Source organism: Engraulis encrasicolus, chromosome 10, assembly GCF_034702125.1.
Source record: "Engraulis encrasicolus isolate BLACKSEA-1 chromosome 10, IST_EnEncr_1.0, whole genome shotgun sequence".
Taxonomy (NCBI): domain Eukaryota; kingdom Metazoa; phylum Chordata; class Actinopteri; order Clupeiformes; family Engraulidae; genus Engraulis; species Engraulis encrasicolus.
This window is the reverse complement of record NC_085866.1, coordinates 47,171,643-47,197,505: the sequence shown is the minus strand read 5'-3', so window position 1 is coordinate 47,197,505 and position 25,863 is coordinate 47,171,643. Positions and strand designations below refer to the sequence as shown.

Genomic DNA, 25,863 nt, shown 5'->3' with positions numbered 1-25,863 from the left:
TCAAACGGGAAGATACTAGTAGCCCAGATGGGCAACCTGGATGGAGAAGTTACTGTACAACTCCACAAACAGTATTACAACCACACAGTTAATACGACTGTTAAACTGGAATATACAAGAAGTCGAGATGGTCAACCTGGATGGAGCACTCAAACTGCAATACTGCATATTATGCTGTATTTGATATCCCCTGATTACACTTCCAACCTAATTACTCTCTTGGTGCAGATAGGATCACAAGCCAATCGACTCACTGTTGGCGGAAAAAAAAACCTCAGCTTGCCTGCATCATTAGAATATTGCTAACAGATTAAGACTTGGTCATTACCATTTGGCAACAACAAGCTTATAAATAGAGGGTGTGCATTAATGGGTTGACACTTCTACCTGGCTAAAGAGTGTTGATCATTTAAAAACTCATCTTCCGACTTAATACATAGCTGACAAAAATATGTGGCATCAACATTCTGAAACCAGGATGCTCATTCATGATGTTATGGTTTTCATGGACAAATGATAGAGAATAATAGTATAAGGAAACATCCCAGAGGAAAACATTATTTGTCACTCAGAAATAAAGATTTTGTTAACTTGATTGATTCATTTTCCCTGCTAAAATCCAATTCTAAGAACCCAAAATTATATGCCTATTTTAAGGACTTCGGTTGACCACAGACAGAAGTTATTATCGATCTTCACTGGAAACTATTTCTGTTTTATTTATGAGGTACGAGACCAAACAACATCCTTGTAGAATTCTGAATTGTTTCATCCTAAACGCTCCCTAAAACCCTTAGTCAGCCTAATACAATATTCAATTATAGCTTCTCAGAGCGCAAAGTCAAGGCAATTCTATGAATAATACCAGGGCCATTGACAGTTTTGGCCAGGCCCAGGGCAAAGTCATCCGAAAGACACCCCTCCTCAGTGTAATGAATACCCAATTCAGGGCTCCCAATCTCCCTGGGCTTAGGGCAACTGACCCATTGGCCCCTTCGTCAGCTTCTCTGAATAAGAGAGCATGTTCTGGGATGGCTGTACTGCATAGGTGAGCAAACTCAGGCCAGGGGGCCACATGCGGCCCGCTGAGCCGTTCATGTGGCCCGCAGAGCCTTTTACAAGAAATACAACTTTCAAATCTAAATTCATACGGTCACTCAACATTCTGAGAATGACTACCTAAAATGGGGTCTTTCGACTTTAAGATTAACCAATTACATAGGCTACATCTAAATACATTTCAATATAATGTGCAGGATTGTCAAAACTGACAAGTTATGTCAGCATACACTATTTCTTATTACTGACAAGGGCAAGTTGCCGGCGACAGCTGGCCTTCGGTCAATATTTTACTCTCAATGTGTATGACCAAAATAATTCCCCTCCCCTGCTGTACTATATATCTCCACCTTACTCCACCACATTTGGTATGGCAGGCAGCGTGTCTGTGTAATGCTTCTGCCCTGAGGGTCTGCACTGCAGGTGCAGGGGCCAATCAAGACACTGCTGGACTGAAATAGTGGCCTCTGCATTGCAAGTGCTCTTGGGACACACTGAGAGGTACGAAAGGTCAGGCCAGGTGGGATGGAGAGAGAGAGAGAGAGAGAGAGAGAGAGATCTCGTCTGTATGCCGAACAGCAGCACTGGGAGAGAGTGAAACAGGGTGATGGCTTACTATAGAGTTTGAAGTCGGTAATGGGGGCCACCGCGACCCCGCATTTGAAGACTTGATTGGTGCCCGCCAACATCTTCAGGGTCAAATAACCTCCAAACGCCTGTCGGGGGAAGATGACAGTAGACATTAAAGTCCAATCGCTGGGGTTGCCAGCCCAGCTCATCATTCGCATGAGCGCTGCAAAATCTGACCACAGAAAATTGGTGAATCCTCTGCGTTTTTAGCTGGTTTGTGTTAGGCACATTAAGTAGGGAATGGAGGGAGGAGCAGAGCACAGCAATGGGATCAGACCATGCAGCTGTCAAGGGAACTCTCTAAGTACCCGGCTAAAAAAGCATGGCATCAAATGCAAATTTATGTGAATAACCTCATTTTTCTGTCATAGCTTTAGTTATTCTGTGCCCTTCAGGAAGGAAGACTTAATCCATCCCCCCCACAAGCGCATTGATTTCTTTTTCCACTTTCACAACTTCAACAACTTTAAGCATTTGCACTCTTTCATAACATTGCCTATTAAAATTTCACATCCACATGTTTCATGGAAACCCCACTAGACTTCTGAGGACAGGACATTTTAATTGCTAAGCTAGTGAACTGCTGCTATGTGAATGTTGACATTTTCCAAAGCTTTGTGTAGTCTCAGAACGTGATTCGATCCAGCAGGGGAAAACGTTTATCTTAAAAAAAAACAAAAAAAAAACCACAAATGTTTACTACAATTAGCATTACAGTGTACACTTCAATAACATACGCATCTCTTTGTATCGCATTTCGCCTTAGTCATTGCCATTCTGATAACGACAAAGTTATAACATGTCTTGACATATTGAATCATGCTCAGTTGTGTAGCATCATCTATTTTCCGCAAGAGGGCAATTATACCTTCCCATAAATGGCAACTCTTCTGCTGTCAATATACGGCAACTGCATCAGCCACCTGCAACACAGAAACACATTAATGGCACCAGGGTAAATCCTCTGACAGTTTAAAGGCGCACTTTGTAATATTATTAGTAGTTTATTTCCAGGATTCATGCTGCCCATTCACAAATGTTACCTGTTTCAAGGATACTTACCACCACCATCAAATTGTAAGTATTCATTAGGACTGGGAAAACTGCACTTTTCATACATGAAAAGTTCGATCTTCTCCATGTCCATCCTATTGAATTTCCAGAAATAGACATATCTAGTTGCAAAACCTACTGTACATTGGTCATACTAGTAAATATTAGCTCATTACTTAGTCACTATGAATGAAAAGATCACATTTGGCAATAGGCAGCAGAGGTTCAATGGGCAGCATGATTGCCAAAACTGGTCTGGCCACCATCCTACATAGTGCACCTTTAACACAGTAAGTAGTTTTCATCTTTGATTACTCTGTAGTGGAGGCAATTGTTCCCCCAAAAGTACTTTGTGTGGTTACGAGCCATAGGAAAATTCAGGTGTGTTTCACTGTTTCAATTTGATGAAGTACTCGTATAGTCATATTATACACAAAAAGGTACAGTATATTATTGATCCTACCAAGTGTTTTAAAAATGTTCACAAAACAGAAAAGCCTTGTAATGTGTAGAGAAATGGACACAGGGGAGAGGAATCTCAGTGTTTAGGACTGGGCAATCTGAAGCTTCAGAGCTCTGTTGCTGAAAGGCCTGCTGCCCAAGGAAGAGAGCTTAGTGTAGGAGATACAGAGAACAGATCATGGGCAGAGTACTCGAATGATACAGAGGGAGCGAAAAGGGATACAAAGGTCAAAGCTATACGGCGAAACCAAGGCAGGAGAGCTTAGAAAGGGAGTTTGCAGGGTTTTATATTTAATTCATAGAAGGGTGGACAACCAGTGCAGCTAAAAGAGAATTGTTGTGATATCTACCGATTGTTCTGTAACAGATTGTTCTGTTCTTTTCTGCACTAAAAGACTTTGTAGAACATTTGGGGGGCAAAAAAACCTCAGAAAACAATACTCTCGCACCTGATATAAAGAAGTCCTTGACTGTAAGCACAACAAAGTTTAATGTTATTGACCGACTTAGCACTATACCATTAAGTTAATACCTTACCGAGGCGATGGTGTTTTCTAATCCAGCAAATCTCTCCCAATTTTGCACTGATTCGTGAAAAACAGTCCATGACTGACGCAGTCAACCCGTAGTTGGATAATCCTTTGGTGGCAGGTAAGCTTCATTATCTTAGAGCTTTAGAGGGTGCTGACAGACAGACTGACACAACATACTCAAACTAACAACACAATTGAACAGCCATAGTTTAAATCCCACGGGCCAGAGCCTCTTGAGCTCACCTCCACCTCCACACCTTGGCAATACTGTACAGCCAGCCAGAATTGACCTCCTTCCACCACAGTGTTTACAGTAATACAATAGATCTTACTGATGCCAGAGAAGAAGAGCTACCTTTCCTTTACAAAAAACAATTTAACCACTGGATCTTACTGATGCCAGAAAAGAAGAGCTGCCTTTCCTTTACAAAAAGCAATTTAACCACTGCTAATAACTAACATAAGTTAAACAAGGTACTGCTGCCACATAAATAATTCAATTTCATTAAACTTAGCTGACACTTTTTATTCAAAGCGACTCACTTCAGATTCAAATCTGCAACCCCTCTGATCCAAATACTAACCACCAGGCCAGTGACCAGCCGGAGTTGAGCTCCCTCCACTACACTATTTACAATAATACAACACAGTATATTGATCCCTCCAATATCCCTCTATTGGATCACTCCAATATCACTCTATACCTTTCCTTACAAAGGGTAATATAAACACTGCTAACAACTTAACTTACAGTAGCTTCTGTCATCACAACATACACAAATTAATGCATTTCATTACAATTAGTTGGCACTTCGGATTGGATCGGCAACCCACTAAATCCAAAGATTAACTGTTAGGCGACAGCAGCCCATACACACTAAAACCACAGGTAATGTCAACTCACTCGACTACGCCCAGCTGGTCCTTTATCCTGAGCGAGCCGGGCCTGCGGGCATCCAGGGGGTTGGTCTTCTGGCCCTTGGCGCCCCTGCTCCTGCCGTCCACCCAGGCCAGCGCGGCCCCGTGGACACTGGTCAACACCTGCGGCCAGCCCAGAGAGAACTCCTCTGTCACCAGCTGGGTGCCCGGACTGCCATCTCTGAGAGACAGGGAGAGAGAGAGAACAAAATTGCTGTGTGTAGTGTAGTGTAGTGTAGTGTGTGTGTGTGTGTGTGTGTGTGTGTGTGTGTGTGTGTGTGTGTGTGTGTGTGTGTGTGTGTGTGTGTGTGTGTGTGTGTGTGTGTGTGTGTGTGTGTGTGTGTGTGTGTGCGCGTGCGCACGCTTGTAAGGTGTAAGGTTCTTTATTGAGCTCCTTGTTCTTATGTTCTTTATACTTTTATGTTACTTATAAGAGAAAAAAGGGGGGGGTGAAAGAGATAAAGAGAGACAGAGACAGAGACAGAGAGAGAAATAACTATCACTCAATAATTCAAATTGTCATACTGGAATTGAGTCGTGTGAATGATGGAATTATAATTAAGATAAATATACTGCAATTAGAATTAATAGAACTAATATAACAGAGAATTAACACAATCAATCTTCAAAAGATGTGAAAGGCTGTCAGAGAAATTAATATGTGGAGGAAAATTCGAATTATCATTTATAGCAAGGTGGTCAGTCTTGTGGAATAAGCCCTACCAGAGTGATGTGAAGTAATAGGTGTCTTGAATAACTTTGAATAGACTTGTTCCACCAGAATGACCTCTCACTGAATATCCTCCTCCTCATTATACTGCTACTTTTGAACAGAAAATTGTTATAGAAGAAGGAGCTTTTATATTTTAACTATTTTATAGCAACAATCTAAGAAACAGCTTGATTAACAGCTTGTTCCTGCTTAGGGGCCGTTCAATACATACCCGAGTATTTTGATAAACGAAGACCTTTCGTTTCATTTGTGCCTTTCATTTATACTCAAACTGAGGTTTTTTCCTCTGAAAGCGAATCTTCCTAAAAACTTTAAAAAGCGATGGCGTGTACGAAGATGTTTTGGTAAATGTAAGGAAGAAAAATGTTTATCAACATTTATCAAAATACCCGGGTACAAATGGTGCCTTATTGGGCATGCAAGCCCAAATGGGGCTTAGGCGCGCTGCGCCACAGCGCCCCCAAGGTGCCTTATTGTTGATATTCCATCTCAGGCTCTTTGCACTGCATAAGAAAGAAAACCAAACCTGTCACAATTAACAGCCGCACAATCATTATCATTTATCAGCAGTCTGTCTATCATTTATCAGCAGTGAGAGTGCCCCATTCAATCAATGGGACATCTCAGCAAAAGTGAGATATTACATGCTAGATGTGCTAAAATGTTGGAAAGTTAACAGAGAAAACTTAACCTCTTCCAAAAAGTTTCAAAAAGTTTCTGTCAATTTAAATACAGATAATTAACACCTGAAGGAAAACCAATCCAAAGACAAACATCCAGGTAGTGCACCTGACACAGGCAGGAAAATCAAATCTTCAATCTCAGATGTACTAAAATTCCTGCAGTGTCTATAGGCCATACAGCAATGTAGAGCTTACATTGACCCAATGCCAAACCTGGTCTAATGACTGGGCCTGGCTCTCCTCCCCTGCTTGCCTACCAAATGGACCTCAACAGATGGACCAACAGAACAAATAGCAGTACCAAGACTCATTGCAGCTGTTGTATCGCTGTGAGTTACTGAGCTTTATATGTCCCTGACGCACTTGAATTCATCAGGAAAACAGAGTGCCATGTGGTGTTGCAGCAGTATGCATGCGGTGCACACAGGGTAAGAGAGGAGATGTTGGCTTACACAATGATCAAGAGAGGAAGTAGGTCTGTCTCGTAGCCCCGGGGCAGAGCCAGCTTGACGTGAAGATCTTTGGAAAATAAATAAAGAAAGAAAGAGAGAAAATAAGAAAGACAGAAAAAAGTCAGATGAGGTATTGCACTAAAGCACAGAAAGAAAGACAAGAAATAAAGTGAGGCGAGGTGATGGGATGAAATTAAACAGAGAGGTGGTGTCGTTGTCATTAAATGAGCGTGGGGAACAGTGGAGGAGGGAAGGGTAGAGGAGTAAAAAAGAAGGGTGCGACGGGAGGATGTAAAGGAGGAAGAGAGAAGGAAACGGTGGAAGAAGGAGGCAACTGACGGGAGAGTTGTTGTGAGGAGAGGAGAGAGAGGAGAGGAGAGGAGAGGAGAAAAGAGGAGAAAGGGGAGAGGAGAGAAGAAAAGAGGATAGGAGAGGAGAGGAGTGGAGAAGAGAAGAGAAGAGAGGAGAGGACAGGAGAGGAGAAAAGAGGAGAAGTGAGGAGAGGAGATTAGAGAAGAGGAGAGGAGAAGAGATTAGAGGAGAGGAGGGGAGAGGAGAGGAGAGGAAAGGATAAAAGAGGATAGGAGAGGAGAGGATAGGAGAGGATAGGAGAGGAGAGGAGAGGAGAGGAGAGGAGAGGAGAAGAGATTGGAGAAGAGAAGAGAAGAGAAGAGAAGAGAAGAGAAGAGAAGAGAAGAGAAGAGAAGAGAAGAGAAGAGAAGAGAAGAGAAGAGAAGAGAAGAGAAGAGAAGAGAGGAGAGGAGAGGAGAGGAGGGATGCTGATTGAGACCACAGGCACACACTAGTGGTTTAGGAGGCTCATCAGCATTGCAGTCTCCACAGTCTCCAAAGGGGCTGTTAACCAGGGCTAAATGAGCTCCCCTGAGCCCCACCACTACACTACACATCCCTGCTGTGCACCATGGGTACACATGCACGAGCACAAGGAAACACACAAACACACCTAGAAACACACAGCAACACACACACACATGTGCATGTGCACCGCAAGTTTTAACACAAACAACACCTAGATGTATACATCCACACACGCACGCACACACACACGCACGTGCATGCACACACACACACACATACATACACACACATGCACAGACACACACGTAAGCAAACCACCTGCACTTAAAACACTTGCACGAGCGCATGCACACACACACACACACACATATTCACACACACACACACACACACACAATCATGTGCATTCAATCCCACACTTGAGTAAAATACCTACACCTCAGCACACCGACCCACAAATCATCACACGCACACGCACACCTTCACACTACTACACAAACCGTGAAAACCACACATGCAGACATTGACAAATTACACACATTGTCAGAGTCAAAGATGCATACAGATCAGAGAGGGACACTATGCGATACTAAATGCTCTACTGACTAATCAATATTTCCTTAGTATATTTGCACACACACAGTCCCTGTACGCTCACACGCACTCACACATGCACAAGCACGCACACACACACAATCACTGTACACACACATGCACATCCCCAACCATGTAAGGCAGTAAGGGCACACAAGTCTCTCTCTCTCTCACACACACACACACACACACGTAAGCGTCACATACTCACGTGTTGTGTACAAACACACACACACACACACACACACACACACACACACACACACACACACACACACACACACACACACACACACACACACACACGTGTTGGCCACTACATGAGCGTCACATGCACACATGTTGCGCACACACACACACACACACACACACACACACACACACACACACACACACACACACACACACACACACACACACACACACACACACACACACACACACACACACACATTGTGACATCTCTACGTGACCCTGCGACCAAGTGAGGAGGTGGGGATCCGAACTCCTGCTCCCTGTGGAGCTCATTAGCAACTTGAAGCAACTACAACAATCAATACTTAGACACTTGTTAAATTTGGCTTGATTTCTTTCCCCGAGAAGGTAATAAAGCTTTCCCCTCAATTAGGCTCACGTCTCCCAAGGAAACTGTTGGAACAAGGGGGAAGGAAATTACCACAGAGTTTTTTCCAGATTCCTCTGTTCGATTTCTCTTGCAGAAATGTTTAAGGTAGGTAAATTATTTTACTAAGGAATTGACTGGGAGTACATGTAAATCCTGAAATGAATGTCTTAAAAAAAATCTAGCACTGACTTTTCAATTAGTCAGCCGTTTTAATAAAGTATTACTACTCAGTGTTGGAGCTATACTATTCTTTTTAAGTAATGTTAAAGTTAATGGTTAATTTGTTTATTGTTTTGAGAACATTACAGTATGATTAGTTATTAGTATTTTAGTAATGTGGTAATTTTAATAATAAATGATAATTCTACTTGTTTAGTTATTTGCTTTGCTTTATAGCTTTAGTCATTTTTCTTTGATTTATTTACCGATATATCATTTGAACACTTGGGGGCGATAGTGGGCACAGGTACACCTGTATATAGGTAGGAAGTAGGTGGTGATCTGTGTAGGCACCTGGGTGATGGGCATATGGTTTTTTACCAGAGCGAGAGATGCCATGTGTTTGCTCAACTGGAATAAAATAAACCACCATCAACTCAAGAACTTTGCCTGGAAATTGGACTTTGTCTTGCCTGCGTACATTACCTGCCCATGGTGCCTGAAGTGTTCCGTTTGATTTAAGTTTAATTTGATTTTGTTTGACAAACGGCCACTACACAAGTAAAAAACCTACCCAACTAAGAACTGGCTCAAGGAAAAGTCTGCGCCTATGGATTAATGAAAACTTTCCTTGGATCTGGATCTCGGACATTATTGGAATATCCGATGGAAAAAGGATTTGTGAGTTCATCTTTCATGGATTGTTTGTTGGCGTGAGGGAGGAAGGCCTTGCCCAGAACAAAGAACTCGTGGTATGTGCACTGCTGAAGAGTTAAAAGCCGTATAGGAAAACGGTGAAGATGATTTCATTGAAAAGTTGTTTGAACTTTTAAAAAGTTAAAACTGGCTGCCTTGACTGCTGCGCGCTTTGTATTTACGCGCCCGGCCACCTTCATTCATAAAAAGGCATGATAAGAAGCCTGTGCATTCACAACCTGTGTCGGTGAAGAGGACTTGCTTGTTTTATAAGAACATTGCTTACGATAAAATTCGGAACTTTCTGCTCGTCACCATTGCCGCATTCAGATTCAGAACTTTATTCAAAATTATAAGTTTGTAGCAAAATGTCCGACGCAGAAGCGAAATCCGGATTGGAAAGGCCTGAATCAAAACGGTCGATTAAATTAACACCTAAAGGAATATGCTTTTACATACAGACTTGTCAAGAAAATCGATCAGCAAAAATTAAGCAATCTAAAAGGTTTATGGATAAAATTAATTGAGTTAATACTAATTGAGTCAGGTGGAAAATCAGATGCTGTGAACGCGCAGCTTGCCTTGTTCATTCAGTGTTACGAGGAGGCGCTTAAAGTACACGAGACATTCATGGAATTGCCTCTACCAGAGAATGACCAAACGCTTAACAGCAACATCAAAAACTTTGAGGATAAAATCACATCATGTCGAGCATTTACTGAGGAGATAAAGGAGTGGCTGTCTAAAAGTGGCAAACCATACTCGCAGCCAAAAGAGCCTCATGACACAGACTGTCTTGATGATGGGATAAATCCCGAAGACAGCATTTCAAATGTGTTGAGTGTAAAATCTAGTACTGCAAAATCACGCGCAACAGGCGCATCAACTTCTTCATCCAAGGCGCGCGCAAAGGCGGAATCCGAGAGAATGGCTCTTTTGAAACGCTCTGAGCTGCTGAAAAAGAAACATGAAATTGAAGTGCAAGAGGAAAGGTTACGACGAGAAACAGAAAAATTACGCAGGGAAAAGGAACAATTGGAGCTGGAAACAGACTTGGCAGCAAATACAGCAAAGCTTGAGGTATTAGAAAGTAAAACGTCTCAGTGTGGTTCAAAACGATCAGATGGAATGAACTCTTATTTGAAAAAGAGTAAAGCCCAAAACTCCACCGGACTAAATCCCCAAGCCAGCGACTTTGTTCCTCATGCAAATATTCTTGCCTTCCCTGCTGCACCAGTAGTCAGACCAAAGCAAAGACCTGCTGCGCAAATGAATGTAATGCCTCCACAAGTAAGACGCACTGCTCTCCTCGGACATCAAACAGGAAACAATTTAAATTCCCAAACTCAAACTGGAAATAACAAAATTGATGTGGTGAACATTATGCAAAAACAAAATGAAATCACTGCATTGTTAGTTCAGCAGAGTGTATCATCAACTCTGCCTGCACGAAATCTCCCTGTCTTTGATGGAGATCCTCTCCAATATCAGTCATTTATTAGGGCCTTTGAAAATGGAGTGGAAATGAAGACGGATAATGCGATTGACTCTTTGCGCTTCCTTGAACAGTACACCAGGGGGCTTCCAAGGGACCTCGTGCAGAGTTGCCAACATCTTCCCCCAGATCAAGGCTATCAAAGAGCCAAAAGTCTTCTTGCACAGCACTTTGGAGATGAACACAAAATTGCATCTGCTTACATGGAGAAAATAATGAACTGGACTCCAGTAAAACGTGAGGATGTGAAAGGATTGCAAGCACTGTCTTTATTTCTCAGAGGATGTTCGAACATGATGGAACAAGTGATGTACTTGAGTGAATTGGACATACCGTCTAACATGCGGAGCATTATCCTGAAACTTCCCTACAATTTAAGAGAGAAATGGAGGAATGTTGCATGTGATCTGTTGGAAAAAAGAGGATATAGAGCCATGTTTAATGATCTTGTGAATTTTATTGAGAAGCAAGTCAAAATAGCATTAGATCCAGTTTTTGGAAATATTCAAGATCCTTACCCCTCTTCTCACACCAAAGCATCCAGCCGCAGTCCGCTTAGTGAGAGAAAGGAAAGCAGTTTTGCCACAAATGTAACTCCTGTCAGCCAAGACTCTATGGCGCAGCCTTCAGGACATGCAATGAATAACACCAACTCCTTTCATTGCTGCCTTTTTTGCCTGCAGAACAACCACACATTGAATCAGTGCTCAGAGTTTAAAGCCAAAGAACACAGTGACAAAATAAACTTCATCAAGAACAAGGGCATTTGTTTCGGTTGCCTCAGAATAGGCCATATAAGCAAAAACTGTCGGAGACGTTTGAATTGCCATGTATGTCACAAGAAACACCCCGGAGTCCTTCACATAGAAAAACAGAATACAGGTACATCTGTCAACCCTTCAACTGATTCAAATGTGCCCTCTCAGACATGTAGCCATATCGGGGCCGGAGTAGAACACTCCACCTTTTCCATTGTTGCTGTGAAAGTCAGAAGCAAACTGACCAACAAGACCACAGAGACATATGCGTTCCTTGATCCTGGCAGTTCTGGAACGTTCTGCACAGAAAACATGGCAAGAAAGCTGAAGCTGCGAGGTGAGAAGACAAACATTCTTCTAAAAACTATGGGCCAACAGAAAGTTGTCGATGCTCACATACTGTCAGGGCTGGAGGTGTCTGGCATGGATGCTGAAGATTTTATAGAGCTTCCTGATGTTTTAACTCAAAAGTGTATGCCTGTGTCTACACTTAACATTCCCAGACAAGCTGACATTGCTCCATGGCCTTATCTTAAAGATGTAAAACTTCATGACATTCATGCAGATGTTGAACTGTTGATAGGAACTGATGCATCTAAAATCTTGGAGCCTTGGCAGGTGATAAACAGCCAGAATGACGGCCCATACGCCACCCGAACTCGGGTTGGTTGGTTAGTCTATAATGGTGGCAGCTGCAGAAGCAAACGTGACTATTCTTCTGTAGCAGCAAATTACATCTCTGTTGAACACCTGCAAGGAATTCCTGTAAAACAGCATCACCATCACCTCACCGAAAGAGCATCAGAGGAGCAGATTGAAATGTCAGGAGTAGACCTCAAGCTGCAAAATGAGCTACAACCCAAATTGGAAAGAATTGCAGTCGTCAGAGAGCCAACTGATGTCGATCAGGACAAGTGGCATGTATTGGATGATGGCCTTCAGTTGATTCCTGCTGCTGACCCGGAGATCAAGAGAGACCAGACTCAACAGAGGAAAGCTCCTAGAACAAGACTTGCCTTACTTCTAGACTCGCCTGCTGAGAGGGTGTTGCCAGATGAAGCTCCATTCACTCAGAGACAGAAGTGGACAGAAAGAAGAAACCTTGTACCTGGAGACATTGTTCTTGTGGCACATGCTACAGCACCGAGAGGAGGCTGGATGATGGGGAGAGTCCTGGAAGTGAGATCAGATGCGATGGGCCATGCACGCTCCGTGCGCTTCAAAATGAAGACCAGTGTCCTGGAGAGGCCTGTGACGAAGCTGTGCCTGCTGCTGGAGGCTGGAGTGGACTGACTTGGCCATTTGGTCTCTCTCTCTCTCTCTCTCTCTCTCTCTCTCTCTCTCTCTCTCTCTCTCTCTGATTAACATCTCTTTTCTTTGTAGGTGCAGCAAGAAGACATTTGTGCTTGATGTAGTTAGTTAGTGCTTATTGTATAGCTCCTCTTTTCATAATTCAGTAATTGTGATAATGCCCAATTAGGGGCCGGAATGTTGGAGCTATACTATTCTTTTTAAGTAATGTTAAAGTTAATGGTTAATTTGTTTATTGTTTTGAGAACATTACAGTATGATTAGTTATTAGTATTTTAGTAATGTGGTAATTTTAATAATAAATGATCATTCTAGTTACTTGTTTAGTTAATTGCTTTGCTTTATAGCTTTAATCATTTTCTTTTATTTATTTACCGATATATAATTTGAACACTTGGGAGCGATAGTGGGCACAGGTACACCTGTATATAGGTAGGAAGTAGGTGGTGATCTTTGTAGGCACCTGGGTGATGGGCATATGGTTTTTTACCAGAGCGAGAGATGCCATGTGTTTGCTCAACTGGAATAAAATAAACCACCATCAACTCAAGAACTTTGCCTGGAAATTGGACTTTGTCTTGCCTGCGTACATTACCTGCCCATGGTGCCTGAAGTGTTCCGTTTGATTTAAGTTTAATTTGATTTTGTTTGACAAACGGCCACTACTACTCAGTATAACATACATTTTGCAGTGAACTGACTTTGCGTGAAGTTGGCCTTTTCTAGCTTGAATCCACTTGGTGCCATGTGACCTAATAGTTTGATGTAATAAGTCAAACCACTCAAATATACAGGGGTTGGACAATGAAACTAAAACACCTGACATTTTAGTATGGGAAGTTTACGGGCCAAAGTGGACCAGCCTGGTGACGAATCTTCATTAATTGCACATTGCACCAGTAAGAACAGAGTGTGAAGGTTCAATTAGGAGGGCAAGAATTGCTCAAAACATCGCAATGCACACAACATTATGGGTGACATATCAGAGTTCAAAAGAACAAGATACTGAATATCTTGATGGCGCATCTATGACCAAGACAGCAAGTCCTTGTAATGTATCAAGTGGCACGAACCATATCCAACAGGATTAACTGTGGACGCAAGTGAAAGCTGTCTGAAAGGGATGTTCGTATTTTTTTTTTAAAACATGAAACTACAGCTGCCCAAATCACGGCAGAATTAAATGTTCACCTCCACTCTCCTGTCTACTCTCATAACTGTCCATCGGGAGCTCCACAGGGTCGATACACACGGCGGGGCTGCTATAGCCAAACCTGTCAAAAACCAGGTGTTTCAGGTTCATTGTCTAACCCATGTACGTCCCAGAGATACCCGTCCCAGAGTCTGGTATACATCTCTCTCTCTCTCTCTCTCTCTCTCTCTCTCTCTCTCTCTCTCTCTCTCTCTCCTCTCTCTCTCCTCTCTCTCTCCTCTCTCTCTCTCTCTCTCTCTCTCTCTCTCTCTCTCTCTCTCTCTCTCTCTCTCTCTTTCTCTCACACACACACACACACACACACACAGCACCTGATTCACAACACAGCAAATACTGTATATGTGAATTATGTCCCCTCTCTGACATGAGAGAGCTGTGTTCCTACCGTAGCTGTCAGACGAGAGGGTCTGGTACAGCGTTTCGGGAAGGCGTTTGGCTCCCAGAGCAATAGCCAGTGGTGCGTTATCCTCCAGAACAGTGTATCCTACAGGATCACACACACACACACACACACACACACACACACACACACACACACACACACACACACACACACACACACACACACACACACACACACACACACACACACACACAAACCAAACATCAGCAAGTGTGTACCTCAACAGCCACACCGTATCTCAAGTCATAAACACACATCTTGATTGTACACTTGACCTTCTGATACAATTTTCGCCTTAAGTTTTAGAAATCAGCCAGACGTGTAGATAGTTTTTAAAAAATATATATAAACACATTGTTGTGAGGAGGGGCAAGACATTCGTAGCCAACCACGAGGGCAATTTCTTTGACCGACAGCGGTTTCCAACAATCAGAGGTCGAGTTATGCGCAGCTAGTTTCGCGCAGTCAGGAGAAAACAACGATTTAGAACCCATGTATACAGCTCCCAGAAGTAAACGGAAGCACGTTTACCCATTTATTAATGTGCACAACCGCTATGACTGAGCACCTTTAAATAGTAGTAAATGAAGCGCCCCTGGCCAGGCTACGAAAATATTGTTTTTCACCCTGAGCTTTTAGGAACAGCCCACAAGCTCAGTGCCTACTAATTCACCTCTAAATGTTCTATGTGTTTATTTATTGGCTTAATAAAGGGAAGCGGCCTCTAAACAAGTTTAATTACGCTGAAATAGTTTTCCCTCCACAGTTTGACCACTTCGAAAGGGTCACAAATATACACAGCAGCTCCCTGGAGTGCTTGTGAAACTCTCTGAGCATTTGTTAATGGGGTTTGTGCAGAAAAGTTCAGTGTCAGGAAGCCCCAGGTTGTTGCTATTGTTGGGTGTGGATCATTAGTCTGTGTCTGTGCCCTTTATTTTGCAGTGCTAAAATCAACACCCAGAGTGCAGGAACAACACCATGTGAGTTCAAATGGACACTCAATGTGTACACTCAATGTGCCAAAGTGTATTGCGTAGGGCCAAGTCTGTATGCAATGTGTGACCAGAAGCCTGAGGTAAATCTTGTCTGGTTGTAAAGAAGAGTAGGCAGAGCGCTGCTAGCATCCTCAAAAACAACTGGTGCTCTTGGAGGGCGCAAAGTTCAACAAAAAAGGAGGAAAGAAATCCTTGATCCAGGCACTTCAGTTGGTTTAGAAAGTCCAAAACAATCTTTATTTAGTGGGCTAATACATTAAAATTCGGCAACGCGTATCGACCATACAGCCTTAATCACCCTGATGAAGGCTTTCCCACTAAATAAAGATTGTTTTGGACTTTTGAAACCAACTGAAGTGCCTGGATCAAGGATTTCTTTCCTCTTTTCTTGTCTGGATGTACTTCGGGGCCCTTCACTTCCTCAGAATATCCCCTGTCATCTGCTCATAATGGAAGCATATTTTTAGATCAGAGGAGACTTAAGTGTGTCTGTCCGTCCAGTGTTTTTTTTAGAAACATCTTGATCTAACATTGGCTCATCTTCAATCATTTAACGTGAAATCATTTGCGATATAAATATCAGTGTATAGTGGGGCTCAGTCATTTTGGGGGAGCAATGCGTATGTGTTGCGTGTCTTCAAACACTTACTGGTGGGGTCACTTATGCTATGAAGGGTCACCTTCGGCACTCCTGGACCTGCGATGGAATGGATGGGTGGAGGGAGAGAGGGAGGGAGGGAGGGAGGGAAGGAGTACAAGTTCAACATCAGAGAGAGAGAGACAAAATGCCTTCATGCATTTTTCATTATGCTTACGTAATAGTTGGGGAACACTACAGATCCTTAAAAACCTTGACTTACCTAAGCAGTGGAGGATGAAAGATGTGAGGTTAGGACTGAACAGCACGCGGAAGAAGCTACAGTCGTCCACCAGGCCACACGTCAGGCACTGCCGTAGGAAAACACCCCCTAATTCAGCACTGTGCAAGACAAACACTGACAAGGTCAACGGATCAACGCTATTAATCTCACATATACACATTGATTAAGAGTATATACCCACTTAAAATGAATGGAGAGTGGGTGAGGAGGAGGAGGGGGGGGGGAGGGGGAAGGAGGGAACACTATAATTCTCTGGCGGGTTAAATAATGGACTGGATCTGATGCCGAGAAAGCCATTGTTCAAACGCCGGTGCTGCCCTTTCTTTGCATAATGACTTTGACCTACAAATAAGCACCCCCACTCCCATCATTATGGAATGGCCAGGAGCGCGCACGTAGCCTACACAACACCAGCACCAATGCAGCTTATCCCCATTTTTAAAACCCACTCTCTCTCCCCACACTCCCCGGCATCATAACCCATCCACTCCGTTCCTGGAGCCATGCAATAAAAAGCGGTAGTGAAAGTGAAAGGCCCCAGCCAGTGACAGAATGTAAAGCCGACGACACATAAATCAACGTGGGCTATAGATGGCTTCGCAACACCCCTACCTCCACCCACCCCACTCCACAGCCCCACCTCCACCATCATCCGTCCCGAACCCGGCCTTCCTTCATTCGGACGTGAAGCTGGCTGCCATAAATGAATTGGATGTAGGCTGAAAGCAGAGGTTTCGACATGGAACGGAGAAAAAAAATCCCCTCTGTTCAGCCATAGTGCCCCTACCGAGCTGGCTCCCAATATGAAATGAAAAAGCCAATGGTCGTTTTCACCCCAATTCAATTAAACACAAATCAAGCGCATCTAATGGATTTGAATGTTTTTGAATGTTATTCCGAGAAGCTGTGTGCGCACGTGTGTGAAGTCATCTTCTGAAAACGAGAGGGACGGAATATTTGTTCCCTCAGAAATAATACCCTAATAGATGAAGTTAAGTCCCGGATTAGTCTGGATATCACAACAACCTGAGAGAGGCAGGGAGAGAGAGGCAGGTAGGCAGACAGGCAGGAAGGCAGGCAAGCGCATAATGAAAGCAGAAAATGAGTCTGCATGCAAACACTGTCAAGAACATTCTGATGCAAATGCGCTGCAGAATTGGAACAGAGGATGAGTTGCGCTGGTCGGTTGGGTAAGCGGGCGGGCAGGCGGATGGGCGGACGGATGGACGGCAGGGCTTCATGCAGTGAGTGTGTGTTCAATTATGGATGAGGAGGGGGGGTGCTACGGCAGGCAGAAGGCTTACCTGTACAAGTGTCTGCTCTGCCTAGATTCCTCCGTGCTCAGGAAGTAACTACACACACAGACAAGGGGAAACAAATATGGTCTCAACCCTAAAACAAGAAGGTTACAGCACACAAAACACAAGGGCAAACAAACATGGTCCCAAAAAGGAGGTACAGTAACTACACACAGACAAGGGTAAACAAGCATGCTAGTCTCAACCCCTAACAAGTAACTCCATCGATATTGGGGGAAAACAAATATGAGGTGCATTCCAATATGCTGACTCCACATATTGGAATCCGCCCATGGTATCAACCCCTAGACAACCACTGTGTTGACATGATTGGGTCTAGTTCATCATTGCTGGAACATCCCCCATATGCACACACGTGTGCCACTTGTACAGGTGACATTTCAATCAAGAGCAAACTGATATCCTACTTTGTTAATGCTACACTCGGCATCCCATTGGGAATATACTGTATAGGACAGTCATTTGTTTACAACATAAACACAGGGCATTTTCATTCATAAGGGTCAATGGGTTTTAGTAGTAAAACATGTCAGGGTAGTGCATCCACAACTAATGCCACTTTTGTATGGATTAAATGGTGTTGTTTGTTTGTTCTTAGTGGATTATCTAAGAAGCATATTCATTGAATTAATTACCAATTACTAATTCATTTACGGGCATCAAGTGTGGTTGTACCATCTGATGTCTGTGTCCAAATAAAACCCACTCATTGACCCATATACATATAAAAGACCAAAACCTTCAGAGAGCAACTGTCCTTTCATGTGCTGTACTTTCTCCACCATCACTAAAGCAGATGAGATATTGAAGTAGCTTATTTTATGGTTGGGTTATAGATTATAGCCCTTGGCTATAGGGCAAAGCAAATTCACTTAAGTCACGCAAGTGTCACTAAAATAATTTTGGAAACCATTTTAACATTAAAAAAAATGATCAGACGGTACTGTTTCTGGTGCACAGATATATGACTTTTACTCTTAAGCCACAGGACGACACTGAACTCATCGTCACATTTATAAAACCGCAAATGAGACTACACTTTGGCTTTTGCCTCCTAGCATGGAAGTAGTCACCGGGGGGCAATTTGTGGTCATTAAGGGACACACATGGCCCCTGACAATACTCCAATAGATTGCTCCAGTCAAACAATAATTGGCTGGCTTCCCACATCATTACGCCATAGGCAGCAGCCTGTACTGCAAACACAGATCCGAGTGGGTCTGTAGATTCACAATGATGAAACAAAATCTGGCTCTGCCATCTGTTTTATCTCAGCAGAAGTCAAGATTGATCGGACTGCTCAGGCTTCGACCTGTGTAGTTTTTGTTAGGCCTATGCCTATACGTACTGCATCCGCAGGTTTGTGATCATGGCTAAACAGCAACACAACCTGACATGGTCTCCTGCAATTTCACTCCATCTTCTTCTGTTTGGTCCTGCCATCTGTTTTATCTTGGCAGAAGTCAAGATTGATCTGACTACAGGCTATATGTTCACAGACTTCAACTGTGTTAGGTTTTTTTTCTCTTTTTTAAAAGCCTGTGTCCACTGCAGCCTCAGGTTCGTGATCAGAGCCAAACAGAAATAGAACCTGACGTGGTCCTCTGCCATTCCAACACATCCACCCCAAGGTTCCTCACGTTGTACATTCTGATGTTGTTTTGTGCTTCCACAGAAAATGGCTCTCTGAATTATCCTTTGTCTCAAACCAGTCTTTTAGTTATTCATGGCGGCCCTTTTAAAGTGTTTTCTAACTGCTGCTGTTTCTGCACCGTTCTAAAAAGTCCAGAGGAAGAGGCTGTTGTTGTGCATAGGTGTCCGGATAAATCCGCTCTAACAGCCAAGCTTGTAGGACAATTATGCCACCATTAAAATCATTGGGATCTGATTTTCGCCCCCATTTGGATGGTAAATGTCAACATTAACGGAAGCTGGGATTCTCATCACCATGTTTTTGTTTTTTTTACACTACACTCTGCACTGCTCCCATATGATCGCCTGCGTAGATCATCGCAGGAAAAGGCATCGGGTTTATTGATGTTTTTTAATAAAGTGCTCAGGGAATTTATATTGGAAGAAGGCACTGGCAGCAGTTTTTTTGTGTGCGTGTGTGTGTGTTTTGTTTTTTTGCTGAGGAAACAGCATCCCTTCCACATGGTGTCAGAACGGCTAGGAGACCATCTGGTGTGTGCACGCCATTGAGCCAGAGTCCTTAGCAGCAGAGACTCGCATCCTGCTGTCTGCCATCAGTGTGGTGCCAACACAACAGTGTCACCGCCCGGTCTGACCGGCGCCCGCTACCTTCCCAAGTTTCTGGAAAAGTTTCTGAAAAGTCACCGCTGTGATAACATATGCTGGTGCGACTTTGGGAACCTTCATCAGTACATAAATGTCCCTCGTCACAACTTTGATACAGGGTGTGACTGTGAACCAGGGTCATGTTAAAAGATGGGCTTGTTCTGGGACTGTCAGGTGCTACCAAATGAGTAAGCTCATTTTCTACAAACGTGTCTACCGCAGTAATTTCAAAGGCCTAGTCAATTTGCAGTACTCACAATGTTATTATCTCATTGCATGCGATGCAATTAGCAACTACAGTAGCACAATTATTGTCCATCACTGCTGATCTTAAATTCACATTACACTTCCGGATTTAATTAAACGTCTCTTCGCTTTCCAATAAAATGCAGCGACTAAGTTTTTTTTTTTCCCCCGGCCCATTTTCGCTCAGCTCCAAGCCATGTAGTCGGGGCCTCTCTTGATAGGTACATAAAGCAAGGGCACGGTGACAAATGACTCGGAAGGCAATTTAGCACAGGATCCTTTTAAGATGGCAAAATCGCGGCGGCATTCTGATTTAAAACGCCTCTGAAGGTCCTCATACATTTTCCCGGCTTCCTCGTCCAGCGCGCAGAGCGAGGTGACATCCCAGTTGCCCGATGTCAAGAAGCGCGGGGACACAGATGAAAGGGCAGGCTGCAGGGGAGGAAGAAATATGAAAAGAGAGGGGGGGAAAAAAGAAAGGGAGAGACAGGGACAGAAAAAAGAAGGAGGGAGAGAGAGTGAAAAGAGTAAGGAGAGAGAGAGAGAAAAGTGAGGGGAGAGAGACAGAGTGAATAAAATGAGACGCCATCATAAATTACAGGGCCAGAGGAAAGAGAAAGATGTGTGAGCAGAAATTAAATGAAAAGGGAAGAAGAATAGACCAGATGGAACAGGCAGAGGTGGATAATATATGCAGCTCCAGTTCAGAAGTCAGATTAGTTTTTTCTTTTCTTTTTTCCATTTTCATTTAATGCTGTGTTACAACGGCATGAGTAGCCGACAAAATATGATTCCAATTATTAATGATAATCCAAAATCAATCATTTTTGTATTACGTGCCATGTCTTTTTCCAACTGCTGTCTTATACACCCAACTGTGATGATACCACATTACAAATGCAGACTGGCTGTGTGTCGCGAATTAAGACATTAATCAAAAAAATAAATAATGATAGCCGCTGTAAATTAAAATGTCATTACAAGAGAGTATCTCATAAAATACACTGGTCAGCTCACCACCTTCATTATTTGTACCAAGGCATTACTCATAAGCATATCTCTGACATACATGCACATGTTAAGCGCTATTAATCAATTACGAAGCTCATACACATGCAATGACAACAAACAGGATTAGATTCATGTTGCTCATACACACATGGTAATAATAAAAAGGCATTGAGCATGTTACTCACTCACAGACACACACACACACACACACACACACACACACACACACACACACACACACACACACACACACACACACACACACACACACACACACACACACACACACACACACACACACACACACACACACGAACAATCAATACTAAGTACACTTGTCACATTGGGCACATTATTCATACATATTGTAGGGGTAATCCCACATGTATTGGACGTGAGGAATATTCTTCCTCACGCAAGGGCACCAAAATATGTAGGTAAACTACATTTATGGGTACGGGGACTATGTGTAAGGGAGTACAGTAATGTAATTATAATTACATTAACAAGTATACAATTCTTATACAGTTCCAAATATGTAATGTGTTATTACTATATGTGAGGAATAAGAGTATAAGAAATGATGCATGAAGAGTGTGTTAAACTCTTCACGTTGGGTATCAATAATGTGTAGGTGTGTACTCATGGAATCGTCAATTGTCTAATTAATGATTGCATAAAACACGGTTCATGACCGTCTCATAAAATCATGACCATTATTGACAAATAATCTGAAGGTTTTGTGTGAATTCTTTTCTGGTTGACTTCGTAGAAATTGTTCAAATAAGACAAACACAGTTCACCACAGTGTACATTTATTGTAAAAGCATCATCCGGTCATAACACTGATACAGCCAATGTGACTTGCAGGGCATAAGAACTTTAGGTAAAATATACAATATATACACGGGGTATGAGAGGATGCGCTATGTGTGTGTGTGTGTGTGTATGTGAGAGAGAGAAAGAGAGAGAGAAAAGGGGGAGGCGCGCGCTCGATGGGCCGCGCGCCTCTGTCACCGCTTGTGCGGAGCGGTGGGAGGAGAGTGAGAGATGTATGTTCTATGAACTATGGCTCAAATGATTCTGCGCAGCGCTGCGCGCAGGACCGAAATATGAGATACGAGGAGGGGCGTTAAGCTTTCGGCTGATGAAGCGGGAACTTATCTTCAAGATAGAATTCAAGCTAATCAGAGAATACTGTCCTTTGTCTAAAGGCGTTACAGTATGTGTGGGGGGAGGGAAAAGGAAGCGCTTGGCGCGCTTTTCCGACAATAGCTTACGTCCTCGATTCGATAACTCTATGGGTTAAAACACGGGTACGTGTATCTCTGTAAGTGGATAATTTACATGTGGGTGCAAGTATGACCTATGGCAATATTGCAACTAATGTAAACTAAGAATAGCGTGTGGCTATCTGTGGTGATGAGAGGGGAGAAAGAGAGAAAGGAAAGAAAGAACAGATAGAACAAAATAACCCAAAATAAAATATATCACACTCTACAAGTGTGGATATTTAAACACAACTCCTCAAAGCTATGTAACAGTTCTAACTGCATATATATGCCCAAACTCAGTGCTTACTGGTTATCCTTGGTAGGAAGAGAGAGAATTCCTTTGATCTCTCGGGCGAAGTGGGTGTGCGCGTCGCTGTGCGCGCGAGTTTCCTTTGTTCTCCAAGCTGCTCGGGTAGGCTACTGTCTGGGGTCCGAGCGATACCACGCGGTTCCGGCGCGAGGCTGTGATATGTCCAAAAAAGTCTTGCTTCGTTGAACGGGGAAAAGGAAAGTGGTATTTCGTTGTGTAGTCCGATTGTCTTTGCGGTGCCGTCCTGCGAAGGTCCAGTGAGAAGGGCGGGTGCACGTAGGTCCGTTCCACGCGTAATAACTATACCGGCTGTCCACTCTCTTGGGGAACAGACAATCAAGCCTCAACCGAATCTTTTTCGACTCCAGGGAGGTTCCTTTGATTTCAGTACTAGTAAAAGATTAACAATTGTCCGTACAAAAGTTATCCTATAGCGCGTGAGTTCCTCGTGTATCCTGACTCACTGCTCTCCTAGCAGTGTCCGCAAAAGTCAAATGCAATACAAACGAAAACCGGTTGAAGGAAGAAATATATCGACCGTAGTGTTAACCTGACCAAGATAACTTACAGTTTCAATAATTTCTAAAATAGACGTCTCTCCAAGGAGACGTGTCCCGGCACGTTTCACATCTTGATGGAGGAAAGTCGGGCGGGGAAGAGGGGTGATAGCATACCTGTACCTGGCTTTATACATACGGGGCGGGGCTGAGCCGCGTATGTAATTTGATCAGGTACAGTATAGAAAATGGTGTCCTCATTTTACAAAATGGTGGCCATTCGTAAAATGAAGGGAAATGAATTAAACTTTGGTGTAATAGTCCCTACAATATGTACTGTATGACAACAAACATTATAACGTAGGCCTACAAAAATATGAACACATTTGTCATTCACACCTGACAATCAACATTAATAAGCAGACCGCACTTGTCACTCATCATGAAGTACACATGTTTGTCATTCACAGACGCACAGACAGGCACGTTCTCCCACTGACCTGTGAGGAGAGGCTTGCGATGTGGCGGAACTCGCCCCGGGCCCCTTGTTTGGCGGGAAGTGTCAGGTAGAACACGGAACCATCTGCTGAGAACAATGGAACCTCCTGTGGAACACACGCACATGCACACACACACACACGCACATGCACACACACATGCACATGCACACACACACACACATTAACACACAAACACACACACACAAACACACACACACACGTACACACAAACGCACACACACGCACGCACACACGCATGCACGCACGCACACAGGCACGCACGCACATACACAGCCATCAACATGAATCGCCCTTAAGGCACAACATCTGTGGGGGCCACAGAGCTGCTTTAATAGACATCATTTTTATGGGAGAACAGCTATGAGTGCCACTGCTGTAAAAGAACCAGACCAGAGGAGGGAAAAAACAATGTACCTGCTGCTGAGTCTGCCAAAAGTCCACAGCCATTTTGTGTTTCTGGGAGGCAATGGGAGGAGACAGAGAGGAACGGAAAGGACATCAGTGAAATCACCCGCACCAGATAACATCACATCATCTGTTCCCAAAGATGAGACTCAACAGAGGTGACAGGAAATGAAAAAAACCTCGCAGCCGAGACAAATGTCAAAATGAAACACTAACAGGCAGGAGAGATATGGACAGAGTCAGAGGGAGAGAGAGGGAGAGAGAGAGAGAGAGAGAGAGAGAGAGAGAGAGAGAGAGAGAGAGAGAGAGAGAGAGAGAGAGAGAGAAACCGACAGGGTGAGAGTCATACAAACAAAGAGCGAGAGAGAGAGAGAGAGAGAGAGAGAGAGAGAGAGAGAGAGAGAGAGAGAGAGAGAGAAAGAGACAGAGATGAATAGGGGAGTGGGGGAGGCAATGCCCAAAAAGGATTTAAAAAGTGCGGGTGACCTTTAAAACTTTGTTGGACAGACACCAGTTTCCAGGGCACAGGGGGAATTATGACTCTCCCTGCCTAAATCCCTTTCAATGACAAAGATATGCTAAAAACAGCTAAGTTAAACAGAGGCTAATGAAAACTGTTAGAGCTCAGTAGCCTCTGGGCGGGATAGAAGGCAAATGAGCAAATATTATTAGCGATGATCAGACAGCCCAACCTGGAGATGACCTTTGACCTCTGTCATTCAGTACTGGGGAGTAACTGAATACCAAGCTACAGTATCCAGAATACAAAGTATGAGTAATTGTATTCCATTACAGTTATCGGTTCAACACTGTGGGTTGTAATCAGAAAAGAGTTGGGCTACATACTAACAGCTTCCATGTAGATATCCTGTTAACATTGATACCATCAATGCTTCAGTCGACTCAGAGGCAGCAATGGGATGGGATGGAATGTAATGGGAGTGGTGCTATCTGACAGGTCCAAAGTAAAGTAAAGTCTGTAAAAGGCATTAACATATCAAGTATTTAGAATACGTTATGTTGACCAACTTAGTGGAATACACCACAAACCACATGTTGTATGTATTCTGTAATCCGTGGTGTAATACATTTTAAACACTGCTGTCATCTCACCTCAGAGCAGGCTCCAGTCGTGGCCTCGCACACAGACAGCACTGACTGATTCTGAACCCTATTGAGCCAGCGCACTGCTAGCTGAGTGCTGCTAATCCAGCTAACCATGGAGATGTAGCTGTCTCTGAAATAAAATACAGACACAGATTAAAAAGAGCATATTAATATAGAGAGGAGAGAAGATACTTGAATTTTTAATATGGGCTTCATTTTTGCGGGTGGAGAAGGGGAAAGAGATCAAATTAAAATGAGACAAGAGAGGCAGTGGTTTATAGAACTGCCATGACAGTGTTTCAAACAGCATTATTTAGATTTAATTAGCTACACAGCACGGCGCACTGCCACGGCGGCAGAAGTAGGTCATCTAACCGCCTCTATGTTGAGATGGGGTGCATCA

General features: G+C 43.4%; 1 protein-coding gene across 1 annotated transcript in view; it reads right to left on the bottom strand.

Annotated features, from left to right (window-relative positions):
• Window positions 1-25,863, bottom strand: part of LOC134457472 (inactive dipeptidyl peptidase 10) — a 74,420-nt gene that overhangs the window by 4,938 nt on the left and 43,619 nt on the right. Inside the window, exons 11-22 of the mRNA XM_063209479.1 lie at window positions 25,467-25,590; window positions 24,363-24,404; window positions 23,928-24,032; window positions 20,676-20,767; window positions 17,777-17,824; window positions 16,452-16,570; window positions 16,241-16,288; window positions 14,579-14,677; window positions 6,524-6,590; window positions 4,642-4,836; window positions 2,558-2,612; window positions 1,676-1,775 (exon numbers count right to left, since the gene is read on the bottom strand). Coding sequence (XP_063065549.1) covers window positions 1,676-1,775; window positions 2,558-2,612; window positions 4,642-4,836; window positions 6,524-6,590; window positions 14,579-14,677; window positions 16,241-16,288; window positions 16,452-16,570; window positions 17,777-17,824; window positions 20,676-20,767; window positions 23,928-24,032; window positions 24,363-24,404; window positions 25,467-25,590 — 1,094 coding nt within the window. The remainder of the gene's footprint in view (window positions 1-1,675; window positions 1,776-2,557; window positions 2,613-4,641; window positions 4,837-6,523; window positions 6,591-14,578; window positions 14,678-16,240; window positions 16,289-16,451; window positions 16,571-17,776; window positions 17,825-20,675; window positions 20,768-23,927; window positions 24,033-24,362; window positions 24,405-25,466; window positions 25,591-25,863) is intronic.